Raw genomic sequence first — 27,943 nt, 5'->3', positions numbered from 1 at the left:
TTCAGCACCAGATGCTGGTACGTGTGGTACCCAGCACGGTGCGTGTGGTACCCAGTGGGCACACGGGCGGCACACGTGTGCCACACTGATGTACACCAGAAACGTAGGGGCACACGGACACGGATAATTCCGGTACCGATTGTTTCCGGTACCGGAATTATCTGGACGTGTGGGACAGCCCTTAGAGAGATTCTATAAAGTGCTGCTAAAGATCAAAGTTCCCTCCGGTCTGCAGGTCAGATGGCCATTTGTCAGTGCATACTGAGAGTTGTAGTTTTACAGCAGCTGGCGATCCCTGCCCTAATACAGGTGGAGGTTTGCAGAAACAAAACTTCCACGATCTGGAATAGCAGCGTTTTGGCCACAGCTCACCTGCGCTGCGTTCTCTGATACAAGCATAGTAGATGGGATTTATAGAACTCCCATGCCCACTGTGCTTCTATTTACCGCTGCATAATAAACTCACCCATGGTGCAGGTTTACGAACCGCAACATGTTAATTTCTGTGGCGAAGACGCAACAGAAATTTCCACAATAGAATATATTGAATGCCGTAGATCTGCGTTGTTCAATGAGCACAAATACGGATTTAACTGCGTAATTGAAGGCAGCAAAAATACCCTATGTCCAAAGCGGTGCTATTTCCTGATCGTGGGCACGCACCCTAAAAGGCTCATCCAGCTTCCTGAACATCAAAGTTCTGCAACTTTCATTTTGTGCTTCAATCTATTTCCACTGTAAGACCTCTGCTTGCTGTCAGTCACTTGGAATCATCTTCTTTACATTGAGAGGTAGAAAACCTGTACAGACTGAAAGCCCACCCATATGCAATAGATAGATGAAAGTCAGCAAAACCCCCTAATTTCAAGGGGACCAGCTAACCACCTGATATGGGGGCCTCCCCGTTCTCCCTCAATAGGTAATGTTGTGGAAGGGACGGATCAGGCAGAGATGGCAAGCAGAGATCACGTAATGGTGAGGCATTGGAAGCACAAAGTATATTAGAAAGTTGCAGAAGTTTCCGTTACGCAGACCTTCTATATAAATCTGCAGGAGCCTTGGGACGGTCCTGATTTTCTGACTTGCGCGTGCTGCGGTGTCGCTTCTGTAGTTTAACCCTTTGCTTCCAGCGCTGCTTGGGTTTACATTAGGCAATCCATACAATCCAGCTGCCGGGGTACATCCAGGAGGTGTGGTTCTATCGCTGCCGTCATATAAAGCACAGCTGTCCCATGCTTGGCTGCGAGAGAGCTGGATGCTACAGAGGGACATCACAGTCGGAGAATATTCCAGGGCGTCCAGAAACCATCAGCAAGAGGAGTACGAAGAAGCGCAGGACGTAGAAGAAGTCAGATTCGGAGTCCTCCACGGGGCAGAGGTAAGACTGAATCACCCAGAGCAGGATAGGGGTTGTAATCCTATAAGAAGTCACATTGGCGGAACGCTTGGAACAATTTTGCAATGTAGATCTGGCTCCATATAGCCGCGCCGACATAAGAAAAGCCTGGAAATAAATAAGGCGCAAAGCTCGAGCGGTGTATTGTGATTGCATAAAAAAAGAAAAAAAATCACGTATGTGTGCACGCCAGCTAACCGGCCACAGCACATTCATGGCAATGGCGATATTATGTGGCGTTTTGTGGTGACTTTGGAAAAAATGTCAAAATTCCTGCGCTGTGAAAATGAACCTGGACTCCGCTCCGCATAGCACAGCAACATCTAGAAATCAGCCCTTAAGGCTCCATGCGGCACATTATCATGGTGGTGAGCATTACTTATAGTGCGACCTTACAAGCACCACTGGCGCCATTTTTCTGGTGAACACCTTCATATTTTTTGACAGATTTTTCTGTCCCCCTCTCATATCAGGGCACTTAAAGCGATAGTAACACTGTGTACAGGACCATATATTCGATAGATTGCATAAATAATCCCAGCCGCGTCAATACTTTGCCCAGCCGGCTGCAATGCTCTGCATGTCATCCCGCATCTAGGTCAGTGCTCTGCAGCGTGTCAGCGCTCATCAGCGCATGAGAAATAGTCCTGCAGCATTCTTACTCCATTTGTTTCAATTCGTCTTCTCTTTTTCAAGATCTCTGCTTGCTGTCAGTGAAGGTCAATTTTCATGGTTTACATTCAGAAGATAACATGTTCTAGTCATATGAGTATATTCCTCATGTAGTGGCTGTCGAGCCGCAGTATTATTCCAGTATTGGTTCAATTTTTGGAAAACTGACATACAAAGGAGCTCTGATACAGTGTAACAAACCGTGCACCTGTGCCAGCATGATATCAGTGGTAAATCTGTCTGTCTACCACAAACACACAGAGGGGAAAATGGAGCCGTTCCTAGGATATAACTTCTTGGCAAACCCCTTTAAGTTGATATTTTGTGGAATTTCAGCAATTTACACTCTGGATATTTCCTGCAGGGTGAGCATGAGATTTCGTAAAATCCCATACATATCTGTAACATCCCATATATGTCCATAAAATCCCAAACATGTCCATAAAATCCCATATATGTCCGTAAAATCCCATATATATCCATAAAATCCCATATATGGGATTTTACGGACATGTATGTCCATAAAATCCCATACATGTCTGTAAAATCCCATTCATGTCCGTAAAATCCCATACATGTCCGTAAAATCCCATACATGTCCGTAAAATCCCATTCATGTCCGTAAAATCCATTCATGTCCGTAAAATCCCATGTCCGTAAAACCCCATACATAGCGTAGTGATGGTATTGTAAGATGCCAAGTATTTTCCATATGGAATATTGACTGCTTTTGCGCTTGGGCAATGCACCCTTAAAGGGGCTGTGATCTTTATATTAGCACGTGCTCTCCTCCTGCACTTGTTACTTCTTCACAAACCTCATAGAGTTCCTATGCATATAATGGCGGACAGTGGAGGAGCACGTGACCAGACCTGTCCATCGGCCGCCTCCAATTTGTTAACCGTTTTCCTATGTCCAGTGTTGTTAAATCTGAGGAGGCTGACAGGTCTGGTTACATGCTCCTCCACCATCGGCCATGTTGACAACAGGAGAGCCGTGCCGTCTGTGAGGAGAACCTGTTATACTTAAATATGAGAAAGCGACACAAAATCATCTCACCAACATGGTAAAATAAAGATTTGATGACCAACCCTTAAAGGGGTTGTCTCATCATCCGTGCAAGAATGCACAGCTCCTCTATTTCCTACTTCCCGGGGGACGCTGTGCTCCTGCTTGGGTGACAGTACAGACCAGCAGCATGGTTGCTCCACAGACCCGAATTCTGTGCGCTCCGAAGATGCTATGAGGCAGCTTTGCCTCTGCGATATTAGAGGAGCGCGGGGTCACTGAACTCGGCCGGACAGATCTTGTAAGCACTGCATGTTCGGCCACCACTGAGAGTGCTGCAGTGGCCGGTGAACTAGGCAACAAGCCATATACAATTAGATTAAAAATCCCCCTTTTTTAATAACACTGTTTGTTTTAAGCACTTTTCATTTTTACGCATATTAATGAGACATCCCCTTTAAGGCCCCCATGTACTTTCGAAAAAAGGCTGATGAGGCCCCGGACAGATGATGTCAGGGTCAAAAAAGTATGTACCCAACAATGTCATCTACAACGGTGGTGGTGTCAGAAACCACTTATTAGACGATCGTTCGTTCAATCAATGGTGGTTTTGTGCGACCATGAACCTACTTCTGTCTCATGTATGGCGGCCTCAGATGTAAGGTGTGTGACAGGATCCTGTCTCTGCTCGCGTCTAGATGTGTGCAGCCCATGTCCCCCTGCGGAGGAGAGCCAGCACACCCCTACCCTGCGCACACCAGAACCGCTCACAGGCCGCCATGATGGAAGCCTCAGCTTTTTCTCAGAGTGCCGCAGAAACAGATGGAAGCGGCCCGTCAGAATCACAGGGCTCGGAGGGAATGTGTGACGGACTCTTCAGGGTCGTCGTGCTGGGAGATCCCGGTGTTGGGAAGTCGAGTCTGGTCGGTATATTCAGAAGAGAGCAAGACAGAGAAACAGCAGAACAACAACCAGGTGACAGCAAGGAGCATGAGATTATCATTACACTGCCCCCTATTGGTCATATCTAGTGAAAAAATTACAGTTCACAATAACCAAAGTCGTTTTCACTGAAAGAGGTTTTTCCCATGAACAAAAGTACACTTTAATCAATAGATCTTGGAATAATAATAGTTTCCACAATTGGATGTGTTTAAATAAAATGTCCCTGTGCTGAGATAATCTTATACATGTGCCCCTGCTGTGTACTGTGTAATGTCTGTGTCTGAGCGTACAGGGACATGGTCTGATCATACCACAGATCCTGGGCAGGAAAAGATGCAAAAGAGGATACAGACAGGACAGGATCACAGCTGATTCTTTTTGTGAAGTGAAAGATTTCCATCCCTGTTTTTAAACAATTTTTTACTTCAAAGAAAGAATCACCTTTGATCCCCTCCTGTCTTTTCTGTATACTCTTTTCCTTCCTCCCCTGGCCAGGAGCTGTGGTATGATCAGACCATGTCCCTGCACGGTCAGAAACAGACATTACACAGTACACAGCAGGGGCACATTTATAAGATTATCTCAGCACAGCAACATTTTATTTACAGGCATCCAAGTGTGGAAACTATTATTATTCCAAGATCTATTGATTAAAATGTTCTTTTGTTCATGGGAAAACCCCTTTAACAGTTAAAGACCAGGTCAGATACTAAATTTAAGACCCTAAAGATTGATGCCGAGGCCAGATGAGCAGAAATAAAGGGGTGGTAGACTCTCTAGTCATAGATTAAAGGGAGTGTATAATTGGATAATGACCTATTGTTTATGTTAATATTTTGTGTTACATTTATTTATTTAAAATGTCGGCTTATTTTTCATACTACAATCATTATAAAGAGAATGACTAAATCTGCAAACTTCCTAGGGCTTTTTTAGACTCCTACTTTCTCTGAAGATTTTTCAGCAGTCTCATCACGGGCAGGATTGTAATGACAGGCGACACCAAGCAGCTGATAACACAGGATCCACCGATCACAAAAGCCGATGTCACAGCTCCTCTGTTCCCCCTCCCTTCACAACGACATCTGCGCATACTGCACATCCAACCATTGTGGCAAATGTACATGTGTTATCTACTAGTGATGGGCGAGTAGCATGCTCAGGGAGACCCGAGCAACGAGTATGCTCGCTCATTACTATTATCTACTGAAACAATAGGAAGCTAAATTCTAAAAAAGCCCCAGTGGCTGGTGTGAAATTGCAAGATTTCTTCTATTATTTTTATTATTATTATTATTAATTTTAATACTACTGCATTGTCATTTGTACCAAAAAAAAATTGACAAAAAAAATACATTTAACACAAAAACCTGATTTATACAATAGGTCATGTTCTGATGACACATTCCCTTGAGGTTTCATTCACACGTCAGTATTTTTGTATCAGTATTTACAGTGGGTACGAAAAGTATTCAGACCCCTTTAAATTTTTCACTTTTTGCTTCATTGCATCCATTTCGTAAATTCAAAAAAGTTCATTTTTTTTCTCATTAATGTACGCTCTGCACCCCATCTTGACCGAAAAAAACCCCAGAAATGTATATTTTTTGCATATTTATTAAAAAAGAAAAACTGAAATATCACATGGTCATAAGTATTCAGACCCTTTGCTCAGACACTCATATTTAAGTCACATGCTGTCCATTTCCTTGTGTTCCTCCTTGAGATGGTTCTACTCCTTCATTGGAGTCCAGCTGTGTTTAATTAAACTGATAGGACTTGATTTGGAAAGGCACACATCTGTCTATATAAGACCTCACAGCTCACAGTGCATGTCAGACCTCATGATTCTCATTTGGTCTAATTATCTGGCCAAGGAGCTTGGAGACAGAATTGTGGCAAGGCACAGATCTGGCCAAGGTTACAACAGAATGCAGTACTCAAGGTTCCTAAGAGCTTAGTGGCCTCCATAATCCTTAAATGGAAGAAGTTTGGGACCACCAGAAGTCTTCCTAGACCTGTCCGTCCAGCCAAACTGCACAATCGTGGGAGAAGAACCTTGGTGAGAGAGGTAAAAAAGAACCCCAAGATTACTGTGGGTGAGCTCCAGAGATGCAGTAGGGAGATGGGAGAAAGTTCCACAAAGTCAACTATCACTGCAGCCCTCCACCAGTCAGGCCTTTATGGCAGAGTGACCCGACGGAAGCCTCTCCTCTGTGCAAGACATATGAAAGCCCACATAGAGTTTGCTAAAAACACATGAAGGACTCCCAGACTATGAGAAATAAGATTCTCTGGTCTGATGAGACGAAGATAGACCTTTTTGGTGAGAATTCTAAGCAGTATGTGTGGAGAAAACCAGGCACTGCTCATCAGCTGACCAATACAATCCCAACAGTGAAACATGGTGGTGGCAGCATCATGCTATGGGGTTGTTTTTCATCTGCAGGGACAGGATGACTGGTTGTCATTGAAGGAAACATGAATGCGGGCAAGTACAGAGAGATCCTGGATGAAAACCTCTTCCAGAGTGCTCTGGACCTCAGACTTGGCCGAAGGTTCACCTTCCAACAAGACAATGACCCTAAGCACACAGCTAAAATAGCAAAGGAGTGGCTTCAGAACAACTCTGTGACCATTCTTGACTGGCCCAGCCAAAACTTTTTGCGTCATTCCCAAGAAGACTCATGGCTGTACTAGCTCAAAAGGGGGCTTCTACTTAATACTGAGCAAAGGGTCTGAATACTTATGACCATGTGATATTTCACTTTTTCTTTTTCAACAAATTTGCAAAAATTTCTACATTTCTTTTTTTTTTTTCAGTCAAGATGGGGTGCAGAGTGTATATTAATGAGAAAAAATGAACTTTTTTGAATTTGCCAAATGGCTGCAATGAAAAAAAAGTGTGAAAAATTGAAAGGGGTATGAATACTTTCTGTACCCACTGTATATGCCAAAACCAGGAGTGTCTCCAACACAGAACAGGTATCAGCCTTTGCCCGGGGTCACACTTGCGAGTGCAGTGCGAGAAACTCGCATCAATACCCGGCACTGCCGCCGGCACTCGGGACCGGAGTGTGTGGCTGCATGTATTTCTATGCAGCTGAGCGCTCCGGTCCCGAGTGCAGGTGGCAGTGCCGGGTATTGATGCGAGAGACTCATGCAAGTTTCTCGCATTGCACTCGCAAGTGTGACCCCGACCTTTGGATTATAGTTTCTCTGTCAGTTCCATTCCTGGCTTTATCATAAAAAATACTGACTTTTGAACGAGGCCTTAAGTTTACCGTCTTGGTCTGAATAACAATGGTGACCTATGCTAGAAGTCAGCCCCCTGCAACAGGAGCGCAGTTGGAACTGATGCCCCTTCACCATATCACTCTGCCATTGACACTGCTTCTCTGAAATAAAAGGATGTCCTCTCTCCTTCAGAGCATGATCTGCTGCTTTATGCTTAATTTATGGAAGAATCTATTTCTCTATTTTTTTTTTTTTTATGTGATAATGTGATGGCCAAAGGGGTCCATCATCAGTAACCGCTGACTCTTTTATTCAGAGCTGTACCAGTGCACATTGACAGTAGATGGCGAGGACACCAGTCTCCTCCTGATGGACATCTGTGAGATCCAGGTAAGCAGCTCCACTCACTTCAACCAATCTTCCTCGAATCTGACAATGAGCGACTTCTTAGCCTTAGGGCTCCTACTCACTTGCGCGAGACTCGGATGAGTCTCGCATGTTTAAAACCCGGCTCTGCACCCGGCACTCAGATCGGAATGTGCGGCCGCATAGGAATACATGCAGCCGCACACTCCGCTCCTCTGTGCCAGGTGCAGTGCCGGGGTATTGCCATGCGAGACTCATCCGAGTCTCGCGCAAGTGAGTAGGAGCCCTTAGATGTCAGTTACCAGAGAGTAATAGAGTGTATTCAAGTGAACACAAGAAGATAACATGGCCCATTTAGAAGAGCCAATAATCCGTGATGGTGTGGGACGAGAGTTCCTACGAAAGTTCTATCGGCCCACCTGAACAGTCCAGAAATCGCCTAACGAACAAGAAAAATGTTTGGCCATTGGATGTAATGATATTCTTGCACACATAGGAATTATGGTTATCGGCAGCACTTCATCCCGTGTAAACAGGAGATGTGCTACCGATAACACTGAGATTCTATGTTCACAGAACAATCATATTAACAATCATTCAGTGAGCGTACAATGTGTCGACCTGTCTAAAGGCCATTTAATCAATTACAGATCGGCTAGTATATAGCAGATCAGCGGTCGTTTAAAGGGACCCTGTCAGGGCAGAATGACTGTCAAACCAAGTAGAGAACATAGAAAGCTAGCACTCAATCACTGTGATTCACGGTGCCAGTGAACGGGGCCAGGAGTCCCATAAATCATAAGATAAAGTAATCACTGCACTCATATATTGAAAGTTGCTTATATCAGAAATTTATTTGGCTAGGAATTGTGGTGAAGCGATAGGCAAATAACGTTTCGGCCAACCCGTGGCCTTGATCACAATATCGCTGTAATAAACAGAAAACAAACAAAATTTCAAAATCAGACAAACATATATATATATATATATATATATATATATATATATATATATACACATATTTACATATTTACATTTATGAATGCATGTCAAGGATAGTAGCCATGGTAGGGCATACCCAAAATCAAGACATATAACACATCTGATAAATGGAGTTCGTAACTTGGAAGGACCTAAAATCAGAGAGAGTGGTTTTAAGAAGCAGAGCATATGTTATCCAGACAGATAAGACAAATGAACATACCCAAATAGAATTTGTTGTTAAATTAAGAATACTGTGTGGCTGAAGAATCTGATAGAAGACGCAGATGTGTAAACCTGCAAGGGATAATGCAGAGTAAAATACAAAGAAAAAATCGTATATATAGACAGTATGCATGTGGATGCTACCCAGAGATCAGCCACCAGGAATGAGGTATCATGCAGAGATACTACAGATTGGCTGTAACCAAAGCCTCATTATCCAGGGTGAGGAGGCCCAAATTAGCGCCCCGGGTTTGGGTGTGTGTGGGTGAACGGCGGTATAGTGGGTAAAAGGAGACCGTAATGCAATATCATAGAGACTGTGAACGAACCATGTGCTAGAAAGCTTAAAGTACTAACCAGACCAGTATGGTCTAAGTGCTCAACTTGCCAGTGCAATATAAATGTAGCTCCAGGCGGGAATGGATTTATAGACTTGAGGAGTATGGCTGCAAAGGAATTAGTAATGCGGGTGTAAAAACTCCAGGTAGAAAGGTATCATGGATTACCAATATGTGGGTGCTTGGAAGCTAATCTAGTACCTGTCTTGCATATAAACTCAGGGCTGCAGGTCAGGTTGTGTGGTCCCTGTGTAGCTTGATATATCCCAGGGGGAGCAGGGAAAGATAGCGCTGTAAACAAGAGAGTGGTATAGGGCTGAAAAGTGGCGCAAAGAATTAGTAGACTTATCTGAGAGCATGATGGGGTCTCACATCCGTGTCCCTTTGTTTTCCTGCACGTGAAGCAAGCGTTGGTGGCCAAGTAGAAGGAGCCGACACAATATGTGTCAAGGCAGTGAGGAGGCTAATGCCGGTAATGGCCGTGGAGTTATTATAGATCATCAGCCGGTCATGTGACTGGACATGTAGAAAGACGCTGGCGCATGCGCAGAGGGCGCCTGTGAGGGGAAGATACTATCCCTTAGCGCTGGGCTGCTGGCGCCTGCGCAGTATGCGCTGAGTACGGCGCCTGCACAGTGTGTGTCATGGCCGGCGCTTGCGTAGTGCATCTATGTGAAGGGGAAGCCGGAGTGTCCCTAAGTCTTGTATTTAGGCGCGTGCGCATCGGGTACAGAGGCTCAGAGCTAAGCGCTTGTGTGGTGGAGCGAGGCCAATCATATCATGTGCGTTTGTGCCTATGAGCCAGAGATGATGGGGTTTTAATAGTTGATTAATCCTTAACGGTTCATGCGCATTGTCAGACGTTACTTATGCTATGTAAGGATGGCACAACCAATGTAGTAATATACAATTAACAGTCACAGTAGAAATATGGTACATACACATATAAATGGTAGGAGTCCAAACTAATAGAAAAAATGGGAGGGTTTAGTAATAATGAGGGTAATGATAGAATAAATACAATGGGCAAAATGAATGAATGAAAAGGAAATAGAAATTAAAAATTGGAAAAGATGAAAACAATATAAGAAACAAAAGGAAAAAGTAAAATAATTGAAAATAATGGAAAAAATTGAACAAAATGAAAAAAATGAAAAAAAAATGAAAACCAGGAAAACAATGAAAACAAAAAATGAAAAAAATAGGAAAAAATTAAAAAAATGAAACTTATGTAATTGGGTATGCGTCTTACCAGCTTGGATGAGCAAGTCACAGATGTTGTTTGTGCAAAAGGTCAGTGCATCTATATAAAAGACAAAATTAAGTTAGCCAATCTATCTCACGGTTTAAGCCACGTGGGTGTAAGGTGTCAAGAGTATATATCCAGAATGTTTCCCGATGTTTTAATAGTTTCACGTGGTTGCCACCTCTTCTGGGACGGGGGACCTTTTCTATAACCTGGAACCTCAGTTGTGCCACACTATGTTTGGCTTCTTTGAAATGGAGGGGGAGGGGAAGCCACAGTTTCTCACATCGAATCGTGGACTTTTGGCTAGATATATGATCCCTTATTGCCTGCGTGGTCTCGTCTACGTATAATAGCACACAGGGACATTTTATAATGTAGATCACGAAGTTAGTTTCGCAGGTATAGTAGTCCTTGATTTTATATGACTTACCAGTCCGGGGGTGCACCACTTCGTTGCCCTTGATAACGTTAGAGCAGCTCATACAGCTCAGGCAGGGAAAGGTGCCAGTACGTTTCTGTCCAGAAAGTGTCCTAGTCGCTGGTGTTCTCTGTGTACCTAGCTCAGCTCTTACGACCCTGTCCCGTATATTCTTGGGCCCTCTGGTGCACATCAGTGGGGGCTCTTTTTTTTTTTAACCATTCAGATTTTTATTGAGTAATAAGAACAAAGTACACATACCGGTAAAAAGGGAGGGGAAATAAAAGGGAAGGGTGAGTTTGCAACACAGAGATCACGTCCATATGAGAAGTCATCTATACATGAAATTAGACCAAACAGGAAAGAATAATACACTGAATATCATAGTTAACAACACCATTAATGCGAGACAGTAGATGCAGGGTGTTCTGGAGATGAAATAAAAGGGGAAGAGACCCAAGGGTCCCACCATGTAAGGACTTTATTCCTTTTAGAGAGACTGTCAGCAGTAATTGACTCATAGCTAAAGTGAAGGTTGATTTTAGCGAGTAGCTCAGAATTGGAGGGGACAGATGGGGATTTCCAGTGTTTTGCAATACATAGCCTAGGAGCAACTAGGATGTTGGATATAATGGGTTGCAGGGAAGATGGGAAGTCTATCAGTGAAATACCTAGCACCGCCAGAGGGCCGGTTAGGGTAACAGGAATTCGGGTTACTTCCGAAAGGATAACTTCAACCTGGCGCCAAAAAAGTTGTATACGGGGGCAACTCCACCACACATGAGCAAGCGAACCATTAAAGTTACAGTTTCTCCAGCACAGGGAAGAAGTTGTAGGGTAGAATTTTGCTAATTTGGCTGGAGCGAGATACCACAGAAGTTGGATTTTTTTTGACTGTTCCAGGTGCCCAAGACATGAGGAGAATTTGGAGGGGTGTTGCATGGCCAAACTCCAGTCCTCACAAGAGGCATCAAACGAGAGGGCAGCCTCCCAGGAGTACATAAAAGGGAGCCTCTCTGAGAAATCATGGGAAAGAAGTGCTTTATAAATAATTGAGATACCATGGGATACCCAAGTATTAGGTCTAAAAAACCTCTGAACCGGAGTTTCCTCTCCCAGGGGGGACGCGGGTACCCCAAACAAATTTGGGCGCTTCAAAAAACTCCGAATCTGAAAATATTGAAAAAAGGCCTTAGGAGGGACATTATACCAGGCCGAAAGGTCTGCGAAAGACCTTAGATCGGGTCCATCATAGAGGTCGATAATATGGTCAATCCCGCAAGCCTCCCAAGTGGAGAGAGACAGGCCCTCCACCACCCCCTCCAGAGCCCGAATAGAGACATAATTAAATAAAAATGGGAAATGCACAGGGCTCGACTTTGCCCAAGTTTTAGAAGCCGAAACGATTGTTTTAAGAAGGGGGGGCCAATTGGGTGGACGGAGCAGGCAGAGTTCAAGAAGGAATCTGAGGGATCCCTTAGGTGCAAATTGCGATTCAATGTTGAACCATTGGAGAGAGGAACTCCCCTCCCACCAAATTTTAAGAGGATCTAAGATAGCGGCTGTGTGGTACAAATGAATTTTGGGAACTCCCAGACCTCCCCTGGAATACGGGAGAGACATTATTGAACGCTTTATTCTGTGAGGCTTATTATGCCAAATAAAACGATCAAAATCCGATTGAAAGGCTGAAAGGTACTTAGAGGGAATGGAAAGAGGGAGACATCTAAAAAGATATATAAGTTTCGGTAGAATTAACATTTTAGTGGTTTGAATTCTGGCCATCCATGACAGCTGAGAACTAGGAAAGCGGTCCAATTCTTTTTTAATTTCAAGAAGAGTTGAATCACAGTTAGTTCGGACTATGTTTTTTAAATGTGTGATTTGTATACCCAAATAAGTAAAACCAAGGGGTGACCAAATAAAAGGATATTTAGATTGAATTTGGAGTTGAAGAGAGGGAGAAATAAACAGGGGAAAAATTGTAGATTTAGTTAAGTTGAGCTTATAATAAGAGGCTTCTGCAAATTGAGAGAGAACAGAGGAAATTGCAGCCAGCGAACCAAGGGGAGCAGAACAGGACAATACCACATCGTCTGCGTAGAGGCCAACTTTATGTTCTTGATTACCCACTGGTATGCCCCTAATGTCTGAGCATTGTCTCACCACAGCCGCCAGCGGCTCCATGACAAGAGCAAAGATGATGGGAGAGAGGGGGCAACCCTGTCGCGTTCCGTTAGAAATAGAGAAAACGCGGGAATTAAAACCAGCAGAACGGACAGAGGCACAGTGGTTAGAGTATAAAGCCATAATGGCTGAAAAGATCTGGCCAACAATACCAAATTTATGTAGAGTGGCAGCGATATAACCCCAGTGCACTCTGTCGAACGCTTTCTCCGCGTCGAGGGACAAAAACACAGAGGGCAGCCTCCCCCTCTCCACGACATCAAGGAGATCGATAAGACGTCTTGTGCCGTCCCTCGTCTGCCTACCCGGGACAAAGCCAACCTGATCTGCATGAATTAAGGAGGGGAGGACCGACATTAACCTATTGGCCCAGACCTTAGCATAGATTTTGATATCACAGTTGAGGGCAATGGGGCGAAAATTACCAGGGGAGGTCGTAGGCTTCCCAGGTTTAGGTAAAGTCGAAATACATGCCTCCAATCCCTCCTTCACGACAGAGCCAGTTGATCGCCAATAATTAAATAAGCGTAAAAGGTAAGGAGATAGTATAGTAAGAAACTGAGAATAGTAAGAAAAGGAGAATCCCTCCGGACCGGGGGCCGACCGTTTTTTGGCTTCTTTAACTATTTGGGAGATTTCAGAGGCCTCAACAGGAGCGTTGAGAAGGGACAGTTGTTCTGAATTTAGTGTTGGTAGATCTGCCTTGTTCAGGAAAGCAGCAATCGAGGCCTGGGAAGGCTGGGGGGTACCCGGGTCAGAGTTGAGATTATATAGGGAGGCATAATATGAGGCAAATTCTTCAGCAATATGAATTGGGTTGTGGATACGGGCGCCATCTGGCTTGAGAAGGTAGGGAATTTTAAATTGGGCCTCTTTTTTCTTGACCCGTTTAGCAAGTAACGTACCGGCTCTATCCCCCATAGAATAGAATTTAGCCCTGGTTTTCTTTAATGAGTTCTCTACCCTGTGAAGGAGAAGCTGTCGGAGATGGAGGCGTGCCACAGACAGGTTAGAAAATAATTGAGCCGAGGGTTGAGCCTTGTGATGAGCCTCTAGACGGGACACCTCAGACAAAGCAGAGTGGAGATTGGCATTATATTTACGTTTGGCTGTTGCAGCCATCTTTATAAAAAGGCCACGTATTACCGCTTTATGGGCAAACCAGAGGGAGTCCTCGCGCACATCCGCAGAGTCATTAAGGGAGAAAAACTCCTGAAGAGAATGTTCAATTTGTAAAGAATTCGCCTGCTCAGAAAGAAGGTGGGTATTAAGGCGCCAGTGTGAAGGGGGCCTAAATGCATGAGGATCTTTAAGGGTAATAGACACAGGGGCATGATCAGACCAGGTGATGTTGCCTATAGAGGCCGCAATACAGTGAGGGAGAGCTACATCATCTACCAAAATATAGTCAATTCTGCTATAAGAGGCGTGGCGTGGAGACCAGAATGTGTAGTCTCTTTCATTACAGTGTAGATATCTCCAAATATCATGGAGGTTGTGAGAATTAATTAGGTGAGCTGCCTCGCCTCTAGAAGCAAGATGTGACGAACAATCTAACTCCTTGGAAACTGGAATATTGAAGTCTCCAGCAATTATTTTATGACCATGATGGTATTTACTTAACTCTGAAAAGAAAGCGCCCAAAAATTTAGATTGACCAACATTTGGACCATACACGGAAGCAATGGTGTAGGGAGCATTGTTGATCAGACATAAAATTATAAGAAATCTGCCCGCCGGGTCAGCCACAGAGCTAATTAGTTGAAAGGAGTTAGTTTTGCTAACAAAAATGGCTACCCCAGCCTTCTTGGACTTCCCATTTGCGAAAAATTGGTGCGGATATAGATTTGAATACATTCTAATATTATCTTGTTCCAGTAGGTGCGTTTCTTGTAGGCATATAATGTCCTGTTTAGACTTGACCAGCTGGCGCCATACCAGTGACCTCTTACCAGGTGAATTGAGGCCATTAACATTAATGGAATACAACGACACACTCATAATAGAAAATTATAAAAATTGCAGGATATATGATGGCGAATATGAGACGACTTAATCTATAATGAGATAGTAATCTGAGTTGCAGGGGAGGAGGAAGGAAGGGAAGGGAAACATAGAACCAAATAAACCATAACAAGGGCAAACAGCAAAGGACCATTCAGGAAATTCCTGAGTCCAAGGTGAAAACAAAGAAAACAAATCACCTATGGGGCAATAAGCTGAGAGGGAGCCACTAGGGGCCAATCTCAGCAAAAGTTAGTAGAAACAACGAGAAGTGAAGTAAAAAGTACCAAAAAAAAAAAAAAATTTTTTGCGGGAAAAGGAAAAAAAAAAGAAGAACCTTCTTTCTTCCAACCAGGAGATGTAGGAAATTAGCACATCAGGCAACCTTCCAGTCCGGAATAATACGGCGCCTTCGGGGATGCTTGGAGGAAGCAGAGGGGGAGGGGGGACCAGGCGGGTCGAAGCCCCACTGCGCCAGAGTCTTGGCAGCTTGCGACGGGGTTAAACACGTAGTGGTCACACCATCCCTGCGGATGCAGAGCTTGGTGGGAAAACCCCAGCGGTAAATTATGCCTTTATCTCTGAGGATTGTGGTGTAAGGAAGAAATTCCCTGCGCAGGGCCAGTGTTCCAGCTGACAGATCCGGGAAAACAGAAATAGCTGTAAAGCGTTCAGGCAAAGATGGCTTGGCTCTCAAGGCTTGCAAAAACTCATCTTTCATTACAAAGAAGTGAATACGAGCAAGTACATCTCTGGGTACCGAGGGGTCTAATCCCGAGGGTTTGGGAATCCGATGTATACGGTCAATTATAATACCTTCTTTAGTGTAGTGAGGAAGTACAGTGAGAATAAAGTCTTGAAGGAAGGCTTTAAGATCTTCAGACCCAACTGTTTCAGCAATACCTCTGAGCTTAACGTTATTTCGTCTGGATCTATCTTCTAAATCCAAAGTTTTAGCCTGGATTTTTGTAGTGATTACTTGCAGGTTTTCATGAGCTTCCCAAAGTTCATTATGGGAGGACACCAGTTCCGACATCTTGTTTTCTAAATGGTCAGTCCGGCCTCCCAATTCCTCTACCTCTCCCCTGAGTTCCACCATCATGGAACGCATGTCTTCTTGCAGGGAGGTCCGGAGATCTCCCAGCATTTCTCTGAGGAGCGACGCTGTCACCGGGGAGTCAGGGAGATCCACCGCTGCAGCGCTTGATGCAGAGGACTGAGAGCCTCGGCGCGCAGCCCGGGAGGATCTGGGAGACAGCGGCGCCATCTTGGACCTCTGGGACAGTGGCGGGGACGCCGCAAAGAAGTCCACGATGCGTCTAGTCGGGTCCCCAGCGCCGGTTTTAGATTTCCCCATGAACTCACCGACCGGTAAGAGAGCGGTGTAGGGGATTGCAAGGAGGAAGGGGCCTTCTGTGTGCCGTTATGAGCCGCTTAAGGAATCCTGGGTACGGAGCTCCTGCACTATGCGACCTGTGCCATCAAGCGCCAGGCCACGCCCCAGTGGGGGCTCTTTGAAGATGGGGATGGTTGGGTAGGCTTTACTCAAAAGTGGCCAATGTCCACGAATCAAATTGTGTATCTTGCGCATTGTGGGGTGGTGACCATGGATAAAGGGAAGTCTCGGGTTTTTGGGGGATTTTGTACCCCGTTCCCTATCTCGTTGAGAGCTCTAGTGGACTGTGTTAAGAAGGTCAATGGGATAATTTCGGGCCTTAAACTTACCGGACATTTCTTGTATCCTGGTTGCCTTAACATTTGGATTAGAAACAATTCTGAATACTCTTTTAAATTGGGACCTCGGGAGGCTGTCTCTAGTGGATTTAGGATGACAGCTGTTGTAGAGCAGGAGGCGATTACAGTCAGTCGGCTTGGAATAGATGTCTGTGTCAAGATTACCCAAGGAATCCTTGAGCACTTTGGTGTCTAAGAAAGTGACTTCTTTGCTGTGATAAAGTAGTGTGAAGGTTAACTCAGGTCTGATAGTATTGATGCTGTTGTGGAACTCTTGAAGACTGGTGTGATCGCCCTGCCATATGCAGAATATATCATCGATATATCTATACCAGGTTAGTGCGTGCTTTTGAAAAATGGGGTTGGGATATACGTGTTCCCTTTCGAACCAATCCATGTACAAATTAGCATACGACGGGGCCACGTTTGACCCCATGGCGGTCCCGCAGGTCTGTACAAAGAAATCGTCCTGAAAAAGAAAGAAATTTTCTCTAAGCACTAAGTTCAATAGGTCTAAACAAAGATCCTGGGCGTTTTTGTCTATGTCCGCTTCTTGTAAGGCAAGTGAAACATCTGCAATACCCTTGTCGTGTGTAATGGAAGTATATAAACTGTTCACGTCCAATGTGCACAAAAGACTATCAGGTGGAATGTTGGAAATGTTACGGATTTTGATCAGTAAGTCACTGGTGTCTAATATAAATGATTTGGTCAACCAAGTCGGCGCCAAACATTTAAATGCACCTTCCCACCTACTTGTTTTCCATCTATCACCACCATCCTCTGTATCTATGAAGCCAGAGCTGTCAATCAAAGAAAAGGGATGGGTGATGGTGAGAGATGAAAAAACAAGCAGGAGGGAAGGTGCACTTAAATGTTTGGCCTCACCATGATGCAGCCAGCGCCTGTACTTGGCTTGAACAGTTATCCTGAGCTGACAGCATCCCTGGATCAGCCCATGTTAAAGGGCCAATATACTTTAGATGTAGACTCCCTTTTGGAACTTTAAGGCCATGTTCACATGTAGCGCACGTTATGCATCGTTCCTGCCTTTTGTCCACATGTCATGGGCACCAAAATGCGCAATAACAATTTTCTGTGATAATTGCCTTTTTTTTCTCTTTTTTTACTCGTTTTCCTTTTTATTTGAAATGTCTCCAGTGCAGATGTGAAGCAGTGTTTTGAATGGGGATTTCTTTAGCACAAAAAAGCAACTGTTTTCTTGTATGAGTTTTTTCAAACACCCCATAAAAGCCAAAGTCACCATAAAACACAGTTGAACATTGTCTTTAAATACCCAGTGGGTGGGTGTTTTAATGAAATCACATTCACTTTGCTTGAACAGGTAAATGAAGATTTTCTGCACCAAAAAAAAAGCAACAGAACAAAATGCAGCATTTACGCTACATGGGAACAGGGTCTTATCGAACGTTCAGCTGTGAACCTTTTATTTATGGGCACATAAGAGTGGTTGTGTAATACACATTCAATTCGATATATCTCTTTGCCTTCAGAAACGAACAAATGGATGTGACAGCGCCCTGCGAATGGGGCACGCGTACATCATCGTGTACTCCGTCACCGACCGCTCCAGCTTCGAAAGTGCCTCGGAGTTACGGATCCAGCTCAGGCGCACGCGTCAGTATGAAAATATTCCAATTATCCTGGTAGGGAACAAGACAGACCTCGTCCGCAGTCGGGAAGTGTCTGTGGAAGGTGAGTGAAAGAGAAACCTGTTTACAAATATGGCAGCTGCCTAAGGACTCTTTCCAGTATCAGACTTGCCCTGCCAAAACCTACTCCCTCCTATCTACGCTCCCCACTATGGCGATCCCCCAAAAACGTTTTGTTTTTTTTTCTTAACGACCACCGATACGCCTTTTAATGGTGGCAGTTAAGGGTACTTATTCCTCAGCGCCGCCTTTTAACGGCGCTGAGAAATAAGGCTGTAGCGCCCCCCCAGCGTTGAAAACTCTCCGGGGTTTCATCTACCAGTGATCAAAATAAAATAGTAAATCAAATTCTCCTTAGTTAGATGAAAATTCGAAAATGAAAAAATGCTTTTTTTTCCATTCTTTGCGATTAGGGTTAGGGTTGTGTTAGGGTTGGAGTTAGAATTGGGGGGTTTTAAAAAGTAAAAAAAATAATGACAATATGATGGCTAGTGTTGAGTGAAAGTGCTCACTACTCGAGTTTGCATCGGGTGCTCTGGTATGCACTGAGTATCGCGGATCTCCACATGTTTTTTTCTGTGTCTAACATCCGCAAAACGTGCAGGGCAGGGACTCGAGCACCCGCGATTTTCGGTGCATACCTGAGCACCCGATGTATGCTGGAGTAGCAAGGACTTGCGCTCAACACTAATGACGATATATTCAGTATGACAATCATGTTATCAAATTCTCTGTCGTATCTGTGGGTTTAAAATGCTCACTATATGCCTCCATAAAATCCTTGAGGGGTGTGATTTCAAAATGAGGTCAGTTGTGGGGGGTTTCCACTGTTTAGGCACATCAGGGGATCTCCAAACGTGACATGGCGCCCGCCATCGATTCCCGCCAATTTTGCATTCAAAAAGATAAATGGCGCTCCTTCCCTTCTGAGCTCTTCCATGCGCCCAAACAGTGGATTTCCCCCACAAATAGGGAGGGTATCAGCATACTCAGTAGAAATTGCACAACCAATTTTGGGGTCCATTTTCTCTTGTTACCTTTGTGAAAATAAAAAAGTTTGGGTATAAGTACTTTTTTTGTGAAAAAAAGTTAAATGCTCATATTTTCCTTCTACATTGCTTCAGTTCCTGTGAAGCACTGCAAGGGTTAATAAACTTCTTGAATGTGGTTTTGAGGAATTTGAGGGGTGAAGTTTTTAGAATTGTGTCACTTTTGGGTATTTTCTGTTATATTAACCCCCTGAACTCACTTGAAATGTGAGGTGGTCCCTTAAAAAAATGGTTTTGTAAATTTTGTTGGAAAAATAGGAAATCACCAGTCAACTTTTAACCCTTATAACTTCCTAACAAAAAAAAAACATTATGTTTCCAAAATTGTGCTGATGTAAAGTAGACATGTGGGAAATGTTATGTATTAACTATTGTGTGTGACATACAGTGCCTACAAGTAGTATTCAACCCCCTGCAGATTTAGCAGGTTTACACATTTGGAATTAACTTGGCATTGTGACATTTGGACTGTAGATCAGCCTGGAAGTGTGAAATGCACTGCAGCAAAAAAGAACGTTATTTCTTTGTTTATTTTTTTTTTAAATTGTGAAAAGTTTTATCAGAGGGTCATTTATTATTCAACCCCTCAACCCCCCAGAATTCTGTTTGGTTCCCCTAAAGTATTAAGAAGTAGTTCAGGCACAAAGAACAATGAGCTTCACATGTTTGGATTAATTATCTCTTTTTCCAGCCTTTTCTGACTATTTAAGACCCTCCCCAAACTTGTGAACAGCACTCAAACATGGTCAACATGGGAAAGACAAAGGAGCATTCCAAGGCCATCAGAGACAAGATCGTGGAGGCTCACAAGGCTGGCAAGGGGTACAAAACCCTTTCCAAGGAGTTGGGCCTACCTGTCTCCACTGTTGGGAGCATCATCCGGAAGTGGAAGGCTTATGGAACTACTGTTAGCCTTCCACGGCCTGGACAGCCTTTGAAAGTTTCCTCCTGTGCCGAGGCCAGGCTTGTCCGAAGAGTCAAGGCTAACCCAAGGACAACAAGGAAGGAGCTCCGGGAAGATCTCATGGCAGTGGGGACATTGGTTTCAGTCAATACCATAAGTAACGTACTCCACCGCAATGGTCTCCGTTCCAGACGAGCCCGTAAGGTACCTTTACTTTCAAAGCGTCATGTCAAGTCTCGTCTACAGTTTGCTCATGATCACTTGGAGGACTCTGAGACTGACTGGTTCAAGGTTCTCTGGTCTGATGAGACCAAGATCGAGATCTTTGGTGCCAACCACACACATGACGTTTGGAGACTGGATGGCACTGTATACGACCCCAAGAATACCATCCCTACAGTCAAGCATGGTGGTGGCAGCATCATACTGTGGGGCTGTTTCTCAGCCAAGGGGCCTGGCCATCTGGTCCGCATCCATGGGAAGATGGATAGCACGGCCTACCTGGAGATTTTGGCCAAGAACCTCCGCTCCTCCATCAAGGATCTTAAGATGGGTCGTCATTTCATCTTCCAACAAGACAACGACCCAAAGCACACAGCCAAGAAAACCAAGGCCTGGTTCAAGAGGCAAAAAATCAAGGTGTTGCAGTGGCCTAGTCAGTCTCCTGACCTTAACCCAATTGAAAACTTGTGGAAGGAGCTCAAGATTAAAGTCCACATGAGACACCCAAAGAACCTAGATAACTTGGAGAAGATCTGCATGGAGGAGTGGGCCAAGATAACTCCAGAGACCTGTGCCGGCCTGATCAGGTCTTATAAAAGACGATTATTAGCTGTAATTGCAAACAAAGGTTATTCCACAAAATATTAAACCTAGGGGTTGAATAATAATTGACCCACACTTTTATGTTTAAAATTTATAAAAATTTAACTGAGCAACAAAACTTTTTGGTTTGTAAGATTTATGCATCTGTTAATAAATCCTGCTCTTGTTTGAAGTTTGAAGGATCTAACTTATTTGCATCTTATTAAACCTGCTAAATCTGCAGGGGGTTGAATACTACTTGTAGGCACTGTATCTCTCTGATTTAAGGGCATCAAAATTAAAAGTTTGAAAATTGACACATTTTCAGAATGTTTGCCAAATTTCTGGTTTTCATAAATAAATACAAGTCATATCGAAGAAATTTTATCACAATCATGAAGAATAATATGTCACGAAAAAACAGTCTCAGAATCAGCGGGATCCGTTGAAGCGTTCCAGAGTTATAAAGTGACAGTGGTCAGAATTGTAAAAATTGGCTTTGTCAAAATTGGCTCAGTCACTAAGGGGTTAAATTCATGTAATCGGGAAAAAAAAACAATCATTTTTACTATTGGGTTTCTTAATTTTTTTGCATCAGTTGCCTTCTATACCTTCTGTAATGAGGTAAGTGAGAATCTGCCAGTTGGTTCACTTTAAAGGCCACGTTCACACGCTGAGTGTTTGGTCAGTATTTTACCTCAGTATTTGTAGCCAAAACCAGGAGTGGAACAATCAGAAGAAAAGTATGATAGAAGCACATCACCACTTCTGTATTTATCACCAACTCCTGACGGGTAGGCCTGGAGTTCTTCCGGGACCCTAGTGACGCCCCTCTCCCACAGTTGCCCCTATGTCTGCTTAGGTGATTTAGGTGAGACAGCCAACCTATAATTAACTGTCCTGCCGTTGGTTTGAAGTAATGCTTGGAGCCCAATACTTCCTCAGCGTTCCGGCCACCGGCTACGCGCCTCAGTAGGATGTTGCCTCGATCTTACGGCACGACTCCTACTGGTGTTATCTCCTTTTTGCTATGATCTCGTTTCTCACTCTTCACAATAAACTTCGCTTCTTGTCCTTTCTTGAGATACCGCCGCGATGTAGTGCAGGCGCGGTTCCTTAACGCTCTGTCTTGTTCGCTAGGCCTCTGTCAGGATCCCACCCCTGACAGGGACCCCCCTGAATCTTCCCCTGCAACACCCTCTGCCACAGGATGTTGCCTGGTTCCAACCCAGTCAGCTTCTCTCTAACTTTCTATCCAACCCCCAGTTTTACCAGATTGTGAGGAGTGGCCTAATACATAGTGCCCTTTGCTCCCCCTGGAGGCCAGACTGTGAAGTGTATTGGTGTCTGTGATACCTGGTCAGGTGAACTCCTTTAGTGCCATCAGACGTACCATCACTCCCCTTAGCGGCGGAGCGTCAGTACTGCAACGACCAGGACTCTGTGGCGCTGCACTCCCCCCCGGTTAAATCCAGTACTCCCGGACTGGGAAGAAAACAACAATACATGTCAGCAAAAAGACATACAAATTTTGAAATGCAATAAACAAGTAACAAGTAATAATAAAAGTGCTTCCCTTTATGGGAGATGAGGACTCTTAAACGTTACAAACACAATATGGTTAAATATCTTAAATAACATACTATAAATAACTTCTATTACCCAGCCGGGTATTCTACTAAGTGCAAATTCTGAACAATAATTTAACTTTGCCTCTAAGGACGTATAAGCTGGATCCACTAAAGGCTTACTATAAAACTTCTAAAATATAAATTAACTTTTCTTCATTTTTCTCTTCTAAGTGCAACATTTTCTTCTTACTCTCTGATTTGTCTTATGCAGGACCGCCTGTCTTTCTGCCCAGGCCTACTGCCTCTTTTCTTAGTACAGGATCACTGAGCCATCTCTCTATGGCTCCTAGGAGGACCCACCCACTAACCCCTACGGGTTCACTTCCTGTCCTCAATCTCTAGCAACATTATCAAACATTTTCTATAACTAACTAGCTGGCTACATATAACTTGCTATGTAAAACATTATTACTGTTCACTTTCTTTTAAGGCAATATTGTACATTAAGTGCAACTGTTGAACTTCCCCTTTAAGAGGGAACCAAATCTCTTTGAGGTAGTGCAACTGCTCAAGTTGCAAGTCCGTGTAAGACAGGAACTCCTGTACTGTTTCCAGGAACAGTTTCTTCACAAAGAGTTCTCTTTCTTGTAAAACCAGTAGGGGGCACCCTTAATAGGGTGCGAACTATTTACATTACAGTTTGTGAACCATTCACCGTCCATGATTCGGCAGTCTTTTCAAAATAGGGGGTGTAAAGGAACAAAAATGAAAACAAAAGCAAAAATAAAAAGTAATAGGGATCCAGGGTAAACAAAGGGATCCCTTTAAGAACAACCCTGGTCGGGTACTAGCAGCAGAAGACGAACAGTTAACTATTTACAGTTTGTAGAACTTTAGGGCTTCATTCTGACTGATCAGAAGGTGGCCTCCTTTAGCGGCGCTGCAACTGGGCCTATCAGCAGGTCCTCTGCTAATGGGGCAGGGCCGGCGGGCTTACTGGCCGGTGCAACGTCCTCCCTCGCGGCTGGTCCCGCTGGCGGTGACATCGGTGGAGACGTCGGCAGCAACTCAAACAGCGATGCAGGGACCGAGGTCGGGGACTCCTCCGCTGGCATCTCCTGGGGTGCGGCCTTGGCTTCCACCTGCAGCTGGAGAAGCTGTTCGATTAAGTCCTCCATCTCGAGTTGCAGGAGACCCACCTCGGCTGTGGAGACGGGACCGCTACGCTCCTCCGGGTAGCTGGAGGAGTTCTCCACTTCAACCCCACACTCTGGGTCTGAGCGGTCAGCCATCGCATCCTCCACGTGGGTCACTACCTGGTCTTTTTCCCGCTCTCTCCTTCGTGGGCTGTTTCTTTTTTGTTGTCTTCGCCCTCCATTGAGAATTAGGAGGCGGATCTCGGCTGCTGACGGACACGTCTTCAAGGTACAGAAATATTTAGACTGGGCGGCCATTGTCTTTCGCGCTCTTCAGCTTGTCTACGCCCACTTCCACGCCCTTCTTCTTCTCCTGCACTCCTCTTAGCGCTGTAATGGTGGCGGTTTTGGCGGGAATCGGCAATGCACAGTCTTTGCAATAAATCACAGTTCAAGCACAATTCAGACACAGTTCCAAGGCACACATGACCTGATTTTTCAGGCTTAAGTAGATCCTGTTCGTGACGCCAAGATTTGGAGCGCCCCCAGAGGCAGGGCCGCGGGGTACTCGGTACCAGGCCTCTCTGTCTCAGTTCTGGGGTTGTCACGGTGGCTAGACCCGGTCCGTGACCCTGCTAAGGGACGTCCAATGAAAGTTGTAGGTGGTGGTGCGTGGTGCAGGTCGCAATGAATGACGAGGACACAGGGTTGCAGTCTCTTTACCTCTTTACTGAAGGCTTCAAGATCCTCAATCCAGAGTACGGTTAACAGGGCTGTCTGAGACCGGCCGGTCCGATGGCACCTCCAGAGTTCCCTTTGCAGGTGGAAATCTGTGCCTACCTTCTAGCGCCTGTGTGTTGTAGTACTTCCCTGCTGAGCACCACGGGATAGTCCTCACAACTGTTGTGTCTGTTTCTGATGTTCTTTCCCACAACTTATGTCTGTTCTGATGTTCTTCTCCATCCCCCAGATGATATGGCTAGGACGCACCCGTATGACAGGTAGGCCTAGAGTTCTTCCGGGACCCTAGTGACGCCCCTCTCCCACAGTTGCCCCCTATGTCTGCTTAGGTGATTTAGGTGAGACAGCCAACCTATAATTAACTGTCTTGCCGTTGGTTTGAAGTAATGCTTGGAGCCCAATACTTCCTCGGCGTTCCGGCCACTGGCTACGCGCCTCAGTAGGATGTTGCCTCGATCTTACGGCACGACTCCTACTGGTGTTATCTCCTTTTTGCTATGATCTCGTTTCTCACTCTTCACAATAAACTTCGCTTCTTGTCCTTTCTTGAGATACCGCCGCGATGTAGTGCAGGCGCGGTTCCTTAACGCTCTGTCTTGTTCGCTAGGCCTCTGTCAGGATCCCACCCCTGACAGGGACCCCCCTGAATCTTCCCCTGCAACACCCTCTGCCACAGGATGTTGCCTGGTTCCAACCCAGTCAGCTTCTCTCTAACTTTCTATCCAACCCCCAGTTTTACCAGATTGTGAGGAGTGGCCTAATACATAGTGCCCTTTGCTCCCCCTGGAGGCCAGACTGTGAAGTGTATTGGTGTCTGTGATACCTGGTCAGGTGAACTCCTTAAGTGCCATCAGACGTACCATCACTCCCCTTAGCGGCGGAGCGTCAGTACTGCAACGACCAGGACTCTGGGGCGCTGCACATGTACATTTTTTTTTTTTTTTTTTTTTTTTTACACCAGCAGCTGCTATTAATCATTTACAAGACCAGTTACAGATTCCTATGTTCTAAAATTGCAATGAATCCATAAAAAGTGGATGCCATTCCGTGGCTCCCTCCGTACGGTATCCAATTTTTTTTTTGTGCACCAAAAGACTTGATTGGGCGAGTCTCACCTGATTTATGCTAGAAACTAGTGCATGGTGCGATTTTATTATTTTTTTCACATGCAGATTCGGTCATTGAAAAACTATTTCTTATCAGCACTGCCCCATTGAATAAAATTGTCCAGAGTGCTGTCTATTTTTTTTTTTTTTTACAGAAAATACGGTCATGTGAATGAGGCCTTGTGGTCTGACTGGGAGACTCTAACTCGTCGTTTTTTGTTTTTTTTTAGCTCCTCTCAATTTATGACGACAGACCACATCAAATTTAAATGTGCCGGGAAACAGAGAACATATAAAGGCCAAACAGGGCAAAATATTCAATAGCAAAAATGGAGAACTGAGACACAAAGTAAGGCCACGGTCACACGTTCAGTATTTGGTCAGTATTTTACCTCAGTATTTGTAGCCAAAATCAGGAGTGGAACAATCAGAGAAAAAGTATAATAGAAACATATGCACCACTTCTGTATTTATCACCCACTCCTGGTTTTGGCTACAAATACTGAGGTAAAATACTGACCAAATACTGCTAGTGTGAATGTGGCCTAAATAAGAAAGTTGTGCTGTGTTATGATCCGTGCGTCAGTGACCTGAGGCTTCTTTCTTACAGAGGGCCGAGCCTGTGCCGTGGTTTTTGACTGCAAATTCATTGAGACGTCGGCCGTCCTGCAGCACAACGTGCAGGAGTTATTCGAGGGGATGGTGCGGCAGATACGACTACGGAGAGAAGGGGCCGACCCAGGTGAAAGCTGCCGCATAAGAAGCCATCGCAAAGAGAGCCTGAGCAAGCGGGCGCGCAGGTTCCTGGACCGGATCGTAACCCGCAACAGCAAGACCGTCCTGAGAGTCCATTCACGGTCGTGTCATGACCTGTCTGTCCTGTGAGAACTTGATTCATGAAGAGTAAGAACCCATAACGTTGTAGAGACCGTGCGGACCGGACACCCATTCACCTGCACGGTGGTGGGACAATCCCTATCGGACCCTAATAATGGAAAGCCACGAACAATTTACAGGATGTAAATACGTTTCACTTTATTTTACACTATAGTAACGTGATTAATAGGACCACCCAAAGGAGACTGTTCTCTCCATTATTAGCTATCCCTCCCATGTGTATACACAAACCTCCGAAGATCCGCTGCTCATGAAGGAGACGGCGTCGCCGCACATCTCACCTTTCCTCCACAATCTCTCCATCTTTTCCCTCTCCCCTCTCCCCCTCTTACAGGATTTTATGGAACTTTGCCCAGCTCCCTTCTAATCCAACACTGACCAAACAGTGGAAAATCTGAGCTCAGTGTTTATGGAGAGAGGCCGGGGGAGACTGTACTGATAGATGGGGGAGAGAGAGGAGGAGGGATGGGAACCACTTGCTGATCCCGCGTCCAAAGCTCATTTTGCGTGAAGGGGATATAAGCCATCCAGCAGAAGGGGATCAACATGTCCTGCTAGTAATATGGTAAACTTCCTATAATCTGGCATCGGATAATTTAGAACTGCATTACAATATGGAATGTCACAAGACCAGAAGGGAAATTCCTCTACAGGAGAATATTACATGTTAAACAGTTTTGGTTTTGGACTTTTTTCCTGAATTTTATATACCGTACTTTTTTTTAAGGCTGTTCAACTATCCAAAATGTTTGATAATCCAGCATCTATATGATGGCATTGTTGGTGGATTAAAGGACTTTTACTGTATAAGACTGTATCAGAACTATGTGTCCGGTGATGGGAAGGGAGGGTTTATCATCTGAGTGGGAATTTGGGGACTCGGTGGTATAGATGTAGTGGGTGCAGAGGGAGCAGTCATACTGGGCTCTAGTACAGGAGGGGCAAAGACGTGTGAAGACACTCTAAATGATGTGGAGTGGATGCCCAGTAAAGATTATGCACTGGGATTTTGAGCCTGGCAAATTTAGGGGTTCAAAATGTTACTACAAGAGTGGGCTGCTGGTGGGCGAAAAATCTTAAAGGGGGCTTTTATTACCGATAAGTCAGTGTGGTACTTGTCTGGACACAACACTGAGGATTGGGGCAGTCGCCACATCTTACGCTGTGTGAGGACAAACGACACGAGAATTACTGTACGACTGATGTTCTTGGTAATGGGCCATCTGGGGCCCAATCCTTTAATACAGTGGGGTTCAAGATCCTCTGAAGTCTGTTGGTGATAAAGGAAGATATACGGACATG

General features: G+C 44.7%; 1 protein-coding gene and 1 long non-coding RNA gene across 3 annotated transcripts; one reads left to right on the top strand and one right to left on the bottom strand.

Moving 5' to 3' along the window:
• The first annotated feature begins 799 nt into the window (after positions 1-799).
• Positions 800-27,445, top strand: REM1 (RRAD and GEM like GTPase 1). Its single transcript, XM_077253089.1, has 5 exons — positions 800-1,378; positions 3,775-4,051; positions 7,575-7,648; positions 18,275-18,476; positions 26,355-27,445. Exons 1-5 carry the CDS (start codon positions 1,256-1,258, stop codon positions 26,627-26,629), a joined length of 951 nt encoding a protein of 316 aa, XP_077109204.1. The 5' UTR covers positions 800-1,255; the 3' UTR covers positions 26,630-27,445.
• On the bottom strand, positions 8,508-10,596 carry LOC143765903 (uncharacterized). Of its 2 annotated transcripts, none has more exons than XR_013213475.1 (3): positions 10,421-10,596; positions 8,829-8,902; positions 8,508-8,552 (listed from the first exon to the last, which is right to left on the bottom strand). It is a non-coding gene; the product is annotated as an uncharacterized LOC143765903 (long non-coding RNA). The 2 variants fall into 2 exon arrangements; XR_013213476.1 differs by lacking the exons at positions 8,508-8,552; positions 10,421-10,596 and adding exons at positions 9,188-9,276; positions 9,370-9,614 and having other exon boundaries at positions 8,882-8,902.
• Positions 27,446-27,943: the final 498 nt, after the last annotated feature.

This window comes from Ranitomeya variabilis, chromosome 4 (genome assembly GCF_051348905.1).
Source record: "Ranitomeya variabilis isolate aRanVar5 chromosome 4, aRanVar5.hap1, whole genome shotgun sequence".
In the NCBI taxonomy this organism is placed as follows: Eukaryota; Metazoa; Chordata; class Amphibia; order Anura; family Dendrobatidae; genus Ranitomeya; species Ranitomeya variabilis.
Note: the sequence above shows the minus strand (reverse complement) of the source record. Positions and strands in the feature narration are given on the sequence as shown.

Bases quoted from the DNA above. Each gene is read 5' to 3' on its own strand.
- REM1 (XM_077253089.1), top strand. From the start codon at position 1,256: ATGCTACAGAGGGACATCACAGTCGGAGAATATTCCAGGGCGTCCAGA. The intron at 1,379-3,774 runs GTAAGACTGAAT...GCTCGCGTCTAG, and splicing joins GAGTCCTCCACGGGGCAGAG to ATGTGTGCAGCCCATGTCCC. The intron at 7,649-18,274 runs GTAAGCAGCTCC...CTTTGCCTTCAG, and splicing joins TGGACATCTGTGAGATCCAG to AAACGAACAAATGGATGTGA.